This window comes from Anarrhichthys ocellatus, unplaced genomic scaffold (genome assembly GCF_004355925.1).
Source record: "Anarrhichthys ocellatus isolate YVR2014 unplaced genomic scaffold, GSC_Weel_1.0 scaffold19, whole genome shotgun sequence".
In the NCBI taxonomy this organism is placed as follows: Eukaryota; Metazoa; Chordata; class Actinopteri; order Perciformes; family Anarhichadidae; genus Anarrhichthys; species Anarrhichthys ocellatus.
Genome location: NW_022280049.1, coordinates 6,328,325 through 6,342,594, shown reverse-complemented (window position 1 = coordinate 6,342,594; position 14,270 = coordinate 6,328,325). Strand labels below are relative to the sequence as shown.

General features: G+C 41.5%; 1 protein-coding gene across 1 annotated transcript; it reads right to left on the bottom strand.

Annotated features, from left to right (window-relative positions):
* Positions 1 to 13: 13 nt before the first annotated feature.
* Positions 14 to 8,924, bottom strand: ube2d2 (ubiquitin-conjugating enzyme E2D 2 (UBC4/5 homolog, yeast)). Its single transcript, XM_031858006.1, has 7 exons — positions 8,655 to 8,924; positions 6,889 to 6,952; positions 3,625 to 3,656; positions 3,347 to 3,424; positions 3,066 to 3,171; positions 2,557 to 2,650; positions 14 to 900 (listed from the first exon to the last, which is right to left on the bottom strand). Exons 1-7 carry the CDS (start codon positions 8,676 to 8,678, stop codon positions 855 to 857), a joined length of 444 nt encoding a protein of 147 aa, XP_031713866.1. The 5' UTR covers positions 8,679 to 8,924; the 3' UTR covers positions 14 to 854.
* Between the last annotated feature and the right edge of the window lie 5,346 nt (positions 8,925 to 14,270).

The following is a 14,270-nucleotide window of genomic DNA, read 5'->3' as shown; positions in this document are numbered from 1 at the left end:
GGGGGGGGGGGGGTTAAGAGCAGGAGGTGTGGGGATAAATCCAAGTCCTTTCATAGAATCCAACAGAACACCAAAATAGGCTATGTGCACTCCCCCCCCCCCCCCCATTTCCCATAGCCTGCAATGAATTATTTTAAGTATTCATCATATGAAATACAGAGTGCCCTTTGACTCATGTTAAAACAAACTGCTTTCTTGAATTGTCACCTCTACAGATGGGAATTATAAAAGGCGACAAAACAAGAAAGGATGCAGAGTGTAAAAATCCTACTGTCCCCCACTCCCCTAAATAATTAGGGAAATAAAGGGAAAAAAGGGCCCCCTCCAAGTTTTACAGATGCTCAAAGGAATGCTTTTAAGGATTAACGTCTGGGGAAGGGGGGATGCAGGTGAGTGAAAGGAAAAAAAAAAAAAAAAAAAGGAGTAGGGGGAGTGGCAGCCCAACCTGTGTGGTGACAACATGTAACAGAATACAGAAGTCAGGAGAGGGGGCCAGAGGTCACAAGGGAGGGAGGAGGTGGAAAAGGAGCAGGGAGAGATGGGTGTTACCATTGCAAGCTGACAATATGTACACTGGAGGGAGGGCAAGTGAGCTGAGAGAGGAGGGGAGGGGAAGGGAGACAGAGTCAAACAGAGGGAGAGAGAGACAGAGGGGAGGTGGGGCAGAGGGAGTTTTACAGGTACTCTGGTGAAGGGGAGGCGTGGCTCAAAGAAAGCACTCCAACAGAAACCAACAAGATCTTGTTTTAAACTTTTCATTTGTTTTGAATGGTTTTTTGTTTGTTTTCTCTTTACGTCTGAAGCTCCCCTAACCTTATGTCGTAGAGGTGGTTGGCCATGATTCTAACCCAACACTACATTGCATACTTTTGTGTCCATTCCCGAGCTATTCTGTTGTACCTGTGAACAAGCAGAAAGAGAGAGGGGTAGAGAGAAGGGATGTTAGTTGTTTAGCAACATGAGGATTCTGTTACATCTTTTTACAAAAAAAAAAAAAAAAAAAAAGAATCTGTTAGGAAACCTGTGACATCGTCACCTCCATGCATTTCCATGTGTACATTATACGTTTTAGCCGCTATCCTTGCAGCAGCAGCAAAGACGCCAGCTGGCTGCTGCTCTACAGGGGCACAAACGGTTCGGAAATGTGTCTCTAGTGTCTCTACAGACCGATACGCAGTATCATAATGTAGCTGAGGACACAGCCAAAAATGCTTAGAAAAAACAGAGTTTTTTTAATGTTTTCTGAGCACATTATATTATTCAGGGCTGCCCTCTTATCAATCTAGTCTAGAAGTTCCCGAGTCGCATTTTCTCAGTCAAATCACGACCTCTTTATGGCTCCATCAGTCTTAAAACGACTACATAACTGGTGGAAACCGAGGTCTGCACTGGGACCAGGATGCACACTTTGTATTTCTAAGCGATGTTTTCATATCGTCGGTGAACATGAGCATTAAAATGTGAGTCTGTGGGAGTTTATTGTGGAGCAGCTACTCTGCAGGTGGACTGTACTGGAACTGGGCGTCGGCTATGAATAATGTGTTTCCTCATAACCATAGCCAAATATCAGAAATAATGTTTTTTATAAACAAAAAAATATCTATGGATCAGAAATGCATGAACCACAGACACATGACAAATAGAAGAGCTTTTTAGAGGATGTATCACATTTTTGTATATTCCCATTTTAGGCGAGCGCGTTAATCCCGTTCCACGCAGCCACAACTTGTTAGCAAGTTTTTCGGTTGCAAAAATATCACAATGACGTAAAAACTGAGCTGCAGCAACTGTGCGGTTGTGTTACTCCCAAAAGCCAGATGGATTAATGGCGACACAAGCATTTGTCTCCAAGTTGCATACATGCGTTGTGTGAACTCACACTGCACGTCTTAATCATCTTCCTGACCGGCCAGAACCTGAGACGTTTCTAATCTCACTGTACGGAGCTCACACTGCCGTAAACACGGAACCCCCAGTCGCTTTTGTCCATTGACAATTTCAATAAAGTTTCTTCAAAGAGAAAATACTTTGTGTAATTCTACTATGAACGGAAAGTAAGAAGAAATCAAGCCAAAGATGACTGGAAGATGTAGACAACGCAATCTGAAGTTCAGTTTTATCATATATATGCAACATGAAAAATATTGCTCCAGTAATATTAAAGCAGGCCCAACACAGTTTACTGCGGAACATTGGACTGTGGTTTTGCTGCAAGATGGCCGACCAAAGTTTTTTGACCCGCCAGAAATAAATCCGTTCAGTGTCTGCCCGTCTTAAGAGACTTATTACTTTTGAACAGTAAGCGTCTGTTTATCTTTAAAGTCACTTCCCGTAATGTAAACCCGTAGAGATGCATGCGTAAAACCTGCTATCCTTGTGTCGGTCGGCTTTCAAACCAACAATGGTTTGAAAATGTGCAAGATGGAGCTTCTGTGCACCAGCAGCCAGTCTGCGACGCTGACTTTGATCAGAACAGGTCTGAGTGCATCTCCACCCAGACCGGCGGAGAACTGACAACAAATCCAAAAACATCTGAATGACGCACAAACAACTTACTTTTCCCTGTCCGTCTTGTAGATGCGGGCGATCTCGGGTACTAAGGGGTCGTCCGGGTTCGGGTCACACAGCAGAGAGCAGATGGACAGGAGGACTGGAATGGACCAGTTAACCAATCAGGACTCACAAATAAAAACGGGAATTCTAAGAATTGATGCTAACTTCCTTCAGATGACCCATGGATGCAAGTCAGGCAGAGTTATAGAACCGTTTATAATACATGCAACTAAGATTTAAACATACAAATAAAAACTAACATTTACAGCAGGTCCAGTAGTGAGCACTGCATGAAAAGCTCTAAAGCTGACATTTATGGAGAGGGCACTCCAGTTTCATACAAGGACCCCTGCGTGTTTGTGGGAAGCCGTTTCATTTAAAAAGGAAACCTACGCGTTTCCCCTCTTCCTTTATTCTTAACATGCCGTTTATGAAAACAGTAGCATTTGTCATTTATCTGGAACAATATGAGCAAAGGCCGGTGAAAAAAAGAAAAAGAGAAAACAGTCTACCTTTGGAGATGGTAAGAGCCGGAGACCACTGTGATCGCAGAATGTCAAGACAAATGCTGCCGTTGCTGTTGATATTTGGGTGGTAGATTCTTGTGGTAAATGCAACCTGAAAACAGACGGAGAGAGAAGAAATGTAGGGGAGGGGGGGGGGGGGCAGGTGAGAGCAACAACAGGAAACTTAATTATGTAAAACCGTGGCATGTTTTAGCAGGCAGGCACTCGACATGCGCCACTGTTACTTTATGTATGCTGCTGCTGCTTTGTACGCGTGTCTCGCTCACCTTTGGCGGTTTGAAGGGGTAGTCTGTGGGGAAGTGTATGGTCAAGAAGAAAACCCCGCTCTGGTAAGGACTGTCATTCTAATGCAGGGAGAGAGAAGCCCATTCATCTCATTACTGACTGGCCGTGCAGGGAGGACAAAGAAGTTAATAACTCAAAGTAATAGAAATAACGACAACATTCTCTCCTCATCTGTGTCAATGGTAATTCACAGCAAAAACCAAAGCAGTATTATTAAGGCTGTGACTAAATGAGGAATATGCAAGAAGGGAATACTTACAGGTCCCATTATTGTGGCTTGCCAGTGAAACACTGAAACAAAAGACAGAGGAATTATTTAGGAAACAGCAAGAACACAATGCATGGCTGAGTGTTTGCATAAATAATGCCACATTAAGTGAGCGGTTTGTTTTCTTACAGTTGAGTAACAGGCTCTTACATAGAGTGCAACTCGGGACTCTTGGAAGAGGTATTTTTAAACTGCAAATGGTGAAGGGTCATATAATGGCAGTAGACTCACATTTACATTCACAAATAGCCCCTTCTATGTTTAATACCCCAATTGCTGCCTAAGAGGAAATTGTAATCCTGACATGAAGTAAGAGTTTTACGAAGCGTGGACATCATAAACCGGGAACACCAATACAAACCATCAGAATGTGATTTGGTAGCATTTAAAGCTGTCCAATTCAAGCATCCTGTTGAGGTCTGAGGGAAAATGTCACAGAAAAGTAAACCACAGTAATCATGTTACAACAAGCACTTTCCTGTAGTTTATAGCAGAGCGGTTTGTTTGATGTCAGATGGCAGGAAGTGACATGTTAACTGCTATCAACACATATCATTGTGCTGTAGCATTATATGCTTTGTGAAGTGTTCTTTCTACGGCTGGTGACAGTTCAACCAATCAATTCTACACAAGCAAATACATAAATCATTTTTACATGAAATCTATTAATGTGTGTAAATTGTTGACAGACGCACAATAATCAAGAGGTCCATATTCCATTTTTTTTAATGAGGGAAAAAACTCTTGCCACTGTGTTGGTGAAGCAGAATAAGATGAACCCTTAAATGGGAGAAATGATTGCCACACTGTGTGACTCACATGACTAGTTCTTCATGTATAAACCAAACTTCAAAATGTAAGAATTCCAGCTGTGTCACCACAGAAGAAGAAGCGATTCCATCATGTCCAACACAATACAAGACCTTGATGTCATCAAAATAAAAAATATCTAAAATGATAAGTAACTGATTGAGCCAATGTTAATCACAACTAGACTGCATGTAACGGCATAGTTTGGATTCCAACATGTAATCCCTGTGCCTACATTATGCAAGTGGTCCTGTTTTACCTTCGCAGCCACTATGTTATTCAAGTTTCTCTCTTCAGACAGAAGAGTCGTGGCTCTCAGTGAAGCGAGTGGACAAAGTCACCACAAGGGTTCATGTTCGGATTACTTACAGTGAAATGTAAAAGTCCAACCGGCTGCTTTATTATATTCGTTATTTGATTCTAATAAATTTGTTTTTTTGTTTAACAAATGGCGGTTCGCTCTGTGTGCACATTTTACGACCACTAGCCTCCGCTTCAAAACAACGCGAGTGTGATGATAGAGAAACATGGCAATGTGTGCATCAGTCCTGCCTCACGTGCTCTGTATGAATGTGTGTGTGAGTGCACTCAGCTGACAAGTTGTGTCCTGCCGGGCAGAGAGCCGTCGTCTATTACTTTGCACATTAACAGTTGCATCGAGTGCACAAACGGGCTACTTCGGAAAACACAGGTGTTACCTTGATAAACACGTTTGTTGGTTTATTGAAAGACTTCTTTATTTACATTGGAGTGTTTACAGCAGCGCCACTAAGATGCATTGAAAACACAAACGTCAAAATAACAGGCCCATATGAGGAAAATGGAGGCTATGCCTCAGACTCGCACTGTTAATGGCCTTAATGCTGTTGGATATTTTCTGCCATTGACCAATTTTGCAAACTGATGTCATATGTCCCAAATCATATCATTTTTTATTTATTATTTAACATGTAATAATCCAGGATAATGCCATTTGATATTTTGAATCTCATTTACGAGGGGATCCTGGACGAGGGGTGCAAAGATAAAATATGATGTTGTGGAATTACCTGCAGAAATATGTATGATCAAGTTTGGCATAGCTGTATTTGATAAATTATACAATTTAAACCAAATAAATGGGATTGAAGACATGCCCCCCCCCCCCTTTAAAATAACTTATTTTTGTTGAATAAGAGGAGATTTATGTTTCTTGTGAAACAATGAAGTAACCATTATTGTGGCATGTCTTGATAAACCTTACAGTAAGGGTGTCAATAGAAAATAAGGTCTAATGATTCTTGATTACAAAAGTTCTGATCAGTCAGGAATAGATGTGGTTTTAAATATCAATAGCTATTTACAGACTGGGTGGGCTAAAACGCACAAGAAGCCCAATTGTCCTTTACAATATTTCCCAACCTGTTAACCTTGGAGTCAGCGAACTCATTAAAATATGCATAATCAGGATCAATAAATATGGTTGAATAGCGGCATTACAATGTGCCAGAGTCCACCGGATTATGGGCTTTAACAAATCAGAAGATTCACAAAGGTGGTTGTATTAATTTCTGTATTATATGACAGCTGTTGACAGGAGCAGTTGAGACTAGTCAGAAAAATTTGCTTCCCATCATTGTCAAATTTTTCTGAATTTATTACTATATACACATATATATATATTTTAAAGGTTTCAAAGGAAATATCTATAGTATGTATGAAATGTATTTATAAAAAAAAAAAAAAAAAAAAAAAAAAAAAAAAAAAAAACGTAGTTCATGAATACTTAAGTGTTCTTTTTGGGTCAATCTTTATAGGACAAAAAATATATATTGTAGATGAATAATAAAGTAAAAATCACAGTCGGCATTTACTCCTACACTACAAAACAATAAAATGACTGCTAGAGAAGAATTCCCCTTATACTTGTCCTGAAAGCAAAAGTGAAACAGGCCTGTAGCAATAGAGTTGGGAACATCATGCTTTTATACAAACCAGTATTTTCACAACAGGCAGTCCAGGTATTTCCTGGTTGCGCTTGCTCAAAAGAACAGAGATACTTCCTTAATTTAGTTAAATGCTCTGGACTCCTCGCATTAAAAGCCAGCACATCCACTGATGTTTTTGTTTCCTTTCCAAGTTACAAGACTTGGGCTTGAAAACCTTTGAAGTATTCCAGTTGCAGTCTGTGGCAATCGGAATATTGCGAACATTTTTTCAGATCTAAACTAAACACATAAATCACAACAGATCTGGAGACAATTCATAGTTATCTCACAGGCGAAAGACATAATCCACATACTCTGTAATAAATTAGAATAAGCTATACGGCATTCCTTTTGGCGTCATTTTTTGACCAATAAATATTTATTTCTGTGGGTTGAGATGGACACACCAGTAATTTGTTGACTGAGCACCACTCACACACAGCTTCCAGGTTACTGTTGGTTTACATGATGAACTTACTGTCATCTCCTACTGGTCCTGCAGAACACTGGGCTGGTGGGTCCCGTGCCAAGTCGTTCAACTCCTGAGACAAAACAAAATGACAAGTCACTTGATCGGGTCCTGGACAGTATTTCCACAAACAATGACCTACATTACAGAACTGGGAATGACAACACAAAAATGTCACAAATACAAAAATTCCCAGAAATAAAAGGATCTTCAATATTGTGACATAAATAATAATCAGGGGCCCAGTGTGAGCCCTCAATTTGGTTAACTAAATCCCTGTTTGTAAACAGATCTGAAAGGCCAATACAACCGCAATTGCTACAAAGCCTCACTGCCATAGTAACAACTCACAAAACAATTCCCACTGACACAAACACACGACAGTAGCACCGTGGGCCTTGATTGTTGGAGTGACCGCTATTGCATAATAGCATTTCTCCAGGTAGAACACGTGACAGCCAGACGGATATCACGACGATATGTCTCCAGACACTCTGATAAACAAGAGTGTAAACTCGTCGTGTGTAGTATGACGTTACGGTGCCAATGTTAGCTAGCGAGGCGCTGGGGTTGGACAACAGAACAGGATGTAAAGTGGTAGAGACGTAATGCTAGCTGGTTAGCCTCATTACGACACGGCCTAGCGTTACCGGGGGAATTAACAACAAGCCGGCAAAACACGGCATTCAGCTGTTTTAATCTAACAAACGGCATAATCACGATGTGCTGCTCGCCTGCTGTCAGCAACATGGCATCAGAGGCGAACAACGCGTGGGGCCTGTTTTTACACAACGACACACTGCTAACATCACGAGCGGTCTCCTGTATATCGCTCCGTGTCGAATACAATTACAATGTCAAATAATAACACAAACACGACTATTATTCATGACTACTTGAGATGTCGAATTACAGGTTGTGCGTTACGAAGACAATATAACGTCAAAGAAAAAAACAGGGATTAGATATACGGAAGAGCAACGTTAGGTTACATCGATCTTTATCTCTTGTTTGTTACAATTCTACTTACATCCGAACATTAAACCATCAAAATACAAGCTAACTACAAAGAAATGGCAAATCGGTTAATAAAATAAGCGCGAGAGTCCTATCGCTAGCGTCACACCGCTAGCTGTTAGCTGATAACTTATCTGTCAAATCAAGGAACGGGTTTAGCTAGCTCAAATAACTAATAATTAATAATAGCTACCTTGACTGCCGTATGGGGAAACGAATACCGGGTAGCATGAATGCGTACGCATATAAACCACCGTTAATTTACTGTACAGATGTAGCGTTAACAGCTAGCGGTACTGTAACGTTATTAAGCTAGCTCGATCAGAAGCTTATATGAGTTAGCCAACCACCGGGAGATCATGTTAGCTAGAGACAGCTAGCGTTAACTCACAGCTAATATCATGTTAGCTAGAACCGGCACAACTAACACAGACAGTGAGTCGGTGGTGAACCTATGCGATTATAACCAAGAACAGCCATCATAAGGCTACTTGTAGCTTAAAGAGTATAACGGTTCAGTTGGCCCATTGGTAGCAGCACCAGTAAAGAGACAGGCGGCGCGTTGCTGCTCTCACTGTCGTCACTCGCTATTTACAGACCGTTAGCTAGTTGTTGAAACAAAGTCGGAGTTATTTACTCAATATTGTAGTGTTATTCTCAATGTATTAAACTCTACAGACAAGTATCGGGTGGGCAAGCTCGTAATTAAATCCCCGACGAAACTGCGAAATCCTGGGCCTCGTCGTTCACTTCCTTACCTTGTGAATTCTTTTCAGAGCCATTGTTGTGCTAGCGCTTCTGTCAGGAAAAACGTGCGATTAAAATGGCGATTGATATCACTGTCCGTTGGTACTACTACAACTTAATTATCTCAGAGCTCCGTTACTGTACACTCAATGTACCAATCGTTACCAGAAGCAACCACCGATAAAAATTTCGAGACGAAACTGAAAGATAGAAGGGGTAGAACCGCGGTCCTTCCTCCTACTGCAGCGGCTACCAAATCACTGCGGCCTGTGATCACCAGCAGCAACGACGACAAGACTTCCGGAATCAGCTCTTCAAAATAAAAGCCCCATGCGGCCAAGCTGAATAAAACATGAAGTTGCATAAAACGTTCCTAATTATGTAAGACATTATCATGCTTGGCTGTAAGTTATTCTCATACAAGGATTTGAACTGTTTTGTTTAAAATAAACAAAACTGCAGGCCCAGTCACATTGTACAACTCCTCTTTGTCTGTAATTATGTGCACCCAAAGCAGAATGTACAGTCTACTTCAAAACGCTACCAGCTGGTTATGTGTTGTCTCCAATAAGAAAACATATTAATGGGCTACAAGTATCCATTATTTTAATATTGATTAATTTGACTTTTATTGTCTCGATTAATTTCTTTATAATTTGTCAGAAATGCCCATCAGAATATTATGCATTTTGTGGACTCGAAGTGATGTCTTCTCCGAGTGTGTCCAACCAAGAGTCCAAAACCGAGACCCACAGCAAACATAAAACAGAGGAAAGCACCAAATCCTCACATCCGAGTAGCTGGACCAGAACATGTTTGACATGTTTGAATAATTTAAATTTAGAGTTGCTGGATAATTTTCTCCACAAAGTTGACTAATTGTTTCACCTCTACATTTTATAATATTTGTATTCCTTTTTCAGAGACCAATAGATTGTGTGTTATTATTTAGTGTCTATGACGAAAATACGAAATTACTGTACTGCACTTGAAACAATAAAAAAAATAAAACTTCACCCTTTTATGTTGTAAACCAGCCGGCGAAGCCGGAAGTCTCTGTTTGAACGCATCTCTCACTGCGCTACTGCTAGAAAGCCTTCCGCTGACACGAGCACGTAAAGGGCTCACAGTTGCAGTACAGCCTAGAGACGTAGTGCTGCCACTGGCATCATTGTGGCTCCGTGCATGCGGCGGTCAGACTGTATTCACATGGTCCGGACGGAGCCAAAATGTCTACCCAGCACGCATTTTGCATGAGGTAAACTCCAGCGAACGTATGCTGAGACAGTGTTCCACCACAGTTATACAACCTTTACCTTTACATATCTACAGACAGTGACATGTATATTGTTACACGTTTTCCAGTTTGTTGGCCGTATTCATACACTTTTAGGGTAAGTGTAATACTGAACGTATTCAGCGCGGAGTGATACGGACAGCGAAACTTGTGATCGCGAGATCTTCGGCACAAGGCACACTTTGAGTTTTTTTTTTTTAACTATGGAGCTTCTGTAACTACGCGTTAGATTTATAGAGCAAACGTGTAAGTTTTAAGTATGTTGAAAAACATTTTCTTAACTCTTCTTAGAGTGCATGCTACTGGGTGTTATGATCGCGTAGCTCTGCCGTTTCATTTGCACATTTCGAGTGTTTCAGGTAACGTGAAAGGTGTAGCCTACGTCAAAAGTTGGGCGGCGCATAGTAACTGGAAACTGTAACCTCGACCTCAGTATAGCTCCCTGAGGGTGAAAACACAGCGTTTGCTCTTGTTTGCTTTACCATCACTGTAATAATCAACTGTAATAATCAACGGTATAGCTTCAAACTGCCCCACGTGGTCACCTGCAGTTCTCCCTGGCGGGTGCCCTACCCGCAGTGGTGTACAGAGAAATACACAATAAGAGGTTCCTTTTCCCGAACTCATAAACATTACACATGTTCTACATGTGGAATACATAGAAAGACAGATTACACCAATATTCATACAGATTCAGATTCATGAGAATTAATTTCAATTACACTATTAGACGCCTGTCAAATAAACTCGAGATATAAATTAATAAACCCTGCAAACACTGCTAACTTCATATTAACACTGCAGCCCAAATTATATCAGGTTATAACGGGACATATATGCATTTCATTGTGAATATATTTAAGAACTCATTAACATTGGAAATACAATGGACAATCATGTCTATATTTTCAAACAAATGGTTGAGCCACATATAGTAAAAAGACAAGTATACCATCCCTTATGAATATAAGTATTTATCTAGATAATCACCATCTATAATGTTTGATCAGTTCTATCGAGCACTGTTGGCTGCAGAAACTGTTCACAAAGGGATCAATTTACTAATTTCACGGCGTATTCTGCGCTCTTTTTAGTCTTGCTGTGAGGAATTTGTCCCTGGTTATGCAGTTGGCCTATCATACTACAATAGGCATACTGTACACTGTACATGTGAATGTTTTCATCCTATTCATAATTGTTCTTCTGCTCTTATGAAATCTGTGGACAGCAGTCAGATGAAGCAAAACAAGCTAAAGTTGTGTGAAAAGGCAGAAAGTCATAGCACTGTTTGCCAACTAAAAAAACATCAGATATTACATATTTTATCACATCCATTTTATTTTTGCACTCTGGGTTGGAACACAATATTAGCATTACCACAGTAATAGTAGACAAGATCTACATATATATATTTATATATATACTGTATAGATCCTCCAAGGATATACATTCCCAAACCATCACTGACCCACCCCTAAACCGGTCATCGTGGATGATGTTGCAAGCAGCAGAATGTTTTTCCACGGGGTCTCGTGACTCTTTCACGTCCGTCACATGTGCTAATTGTGAACCTGCTCTCATCGGTGAAGAAAACGGGGGCGCCAGTGGCGAACCTGCCAATTTTGATGTTCTCTGGCAAATGGCAATGGAGCTGCATGGTGCTGGGCTGTGAGCACAGGATCCTAGAGGACGTTGGGCCCCCATGCCACCCTCATGGTGTCTATTTCACACAAGTGGTCCGATGTTGTTGTGCTCTGGCAGTGCGCCTCCTGTTCCTCCTCGCACAAAGGAGCAGATACCGGTCCTTCTGCTGGGTTGTTGCCCTTCCACGGCCCTGTCCAGCTCTCCTTGTGTAATGGCCGTCTCCTGGTATCTCGTCCACGCTCTTGAGACTGTGCTGGGAGACACAGCAAACCTTCTTACGACGGCTCGTATACATGGGCCGTCCTGGAGGAGCTGGACTACCCGTGCAACCTGAATAAACTGCAGTCACATTCTCGTGCTACCAGTAGAGACAGGGGCACTAGCAAAAATGCTAAACTAGAGAAAAAGCACCCAGGAAAGGAGAGAGAAATAGTCTGTGGCCACCACCTGCAGAACCATTCCCTTTTTGGCGGGTTGTCTTGCTGTTGCCTCTCCTGTCCACCTGTCATCGCTTTAATTTGCACCAAAGCAGGTCAAAGTTATGTTCATTTCTTTCAAATCCCATGCAGTGTTGCCATCAATTTATCTCCAAACAGCAATCTTTGGTTTGCCACTTTTTTCATTAAGATCCAAGTTGAATTAAAACACCTTAGGTTCATGTTCATAAATACATACATGATACACCTAGACTGGCCTGTTTAGAGGGTATATGTGGAAATCGTAAATAGTTATAGTTTGCATTGAGACGTTGCTCTTTCCATAGCTCTTTCTGTTTTTGCCCTAATGTTGACCCAAATTGTCAAGGGAAAAAACAACTTTGATCATCATTACTATGTAATTCATTTAGAGTTCATAAATGTATTTAAAACTGTAGCCGGCAGCACTTGAATTCTGAGTTTATAATTCAATTTAATGCAACGACAGCTTTTTTGTTCCTTAGTCATTAGCAGGGAATGCACAGGTGTAACCAATGTCACTACCGATGGCTCTGTTCCATGTACAGGTGGATCAGTAAGTCACAGTGACAGGCACATAAACACAATGGAGCCTATGAGTCACACCTGTTTTTCCTGCTGGGCCATGTCAGAATGAATATCTGCTGTGAAAACAGGCCGATACTATCGCATTGTTTGATTTTGACGATGATGAACTAAGACCTAATTCAATATAAAGTGCTTTACTCTGAGCTCAATGCTTAAAATAGCATGTTAGCATTAAAGCCTCCTATGTATAGATTTTTTTATGTGTACATTTGTCATCTTTCATATTATTCTGAAGGCCTAAGTCTTTGTTTTTACAGTAAAACAAATGGAACGGTTCCTGTGAAAATTGGTGCAGTATAAAATTTTAGTTTTGTTTTCATCCCATTCATCTCAGTGTCCACCAGTCAGATCTGTGTGGGGTGTTTTTTTGAGGAGTGGGGCATTTTTAAGCTTTTATTACAGACCGTATAGATGCAATGGCTGGACCCAAAATAGAGACCTTGCAATTCATTGGTCCACAATGTTCTTTGTGATACTCCTTTCTAAAAATGATCAAATCTTACAGGGCTCAAAAGGCAGCTGAGTCCATATAGGTGCAGCTGATGCTCAGAAACGAACATACTGACTGGATATAGGCTACTCCAAAACGGACAAAGGCAGAGGACCACACAGCTATGCAGATGTGGAAGCTATAATTTGCTCCTCCAGAATAATGCCGGTTTATCCAATCTGACTGTAAAGCTGAGCCTGACAAAGGGACTCAGAGGTGTAGCCCGCTAACTGACCACTGTACAGACGCCCTCAGATGCTCAGCAACATGGCCGGTTGTTTGGGGCCACCTTCTGGCCATGACTGCACATTTTCGCTCACAGCAGGCTTGGTGGAATCTGTTAATGTATCTTTTTAGAAACACAATCCATTTGTGTTATTATTTAAATATAGCTTTACAACATATATTTTGTATCTATCTGTATTCTATCACTCAGATGTCCAATAGACGGAGAATACATTTGATCGGCTCCTTCATCACCGTTATTTATTTTATTAAACTTTAATCTTGTAAAAAAAAACAACACTATCTTAAAGGCACGTGATCTTCTGTCAAATAGCCTAGCTACGGTTACAGGCCCACGTACGCACAAACCTGTTAAAGGGGGGAAGCCCCGTAATAAATACCTCCACAGGATGGCAGTATAAGTCTGAGTGTGCCTTCTTTTAAATGGGTGTGCGTTCCCGCGTGTGCGTGAATCTGCGTGGGAGTTCCTTCCTTCGCCATTCCGGGGTGTTGCCAACCGTACGGCACCGCCGAGAGGCGTCCTGGAGAGGCAGAGCCTGCATGCGCTCCTGTTCTCTCTTCAAGGCGTCTCTTCGCCCTCTAACCTCACTGCTGCAGCGAGAGAAGCAGCCAGCCAGCGCGCATATTCTCGAAGCCCGTTGGAGTACCCGACACCACAGATCCGGCCCTTGACAGAAGAGTGCGAGAGAGAGAGACAGAGACCCCCCTCCCCGCCCCCACCCCAACCCCACATCGTCACCGTTCCCGTTCCCGTCCCAGGACTCCAGGATGTCCGACTGCAACGCAATAATTCTTACTCATCTTTTTATAGTTTTAGTTTTTAAGTTTGCATCTCTGACGTTGACGTTGACGTCTTATTTGCACGTTTCTGTTTTGCTTTGAGTCCATCCATATTTATTATTATTAT

Coding starts and splice junctions, on each gene's coding strand:
- ube2d2 (XM_031858006.1), bottom strand. CDS start 8,678: ATGGCTCTGAAAAGAATTCACAAG. Junction 3,172..3,346: donor ACCCCTTCAAACCGCCAAAG/GTGAGCGAGACA, acceptor GTCTGTTTTCAG/GTTGCATTTACCACAAGAAT. Junction 2,651..3,065: donor GGCTCTTACCATCTCCAAAG/GTAGACTGTTTT, acceptor GGTCCATTCCAG/TCCTCCTGTCCATCTGCTCT.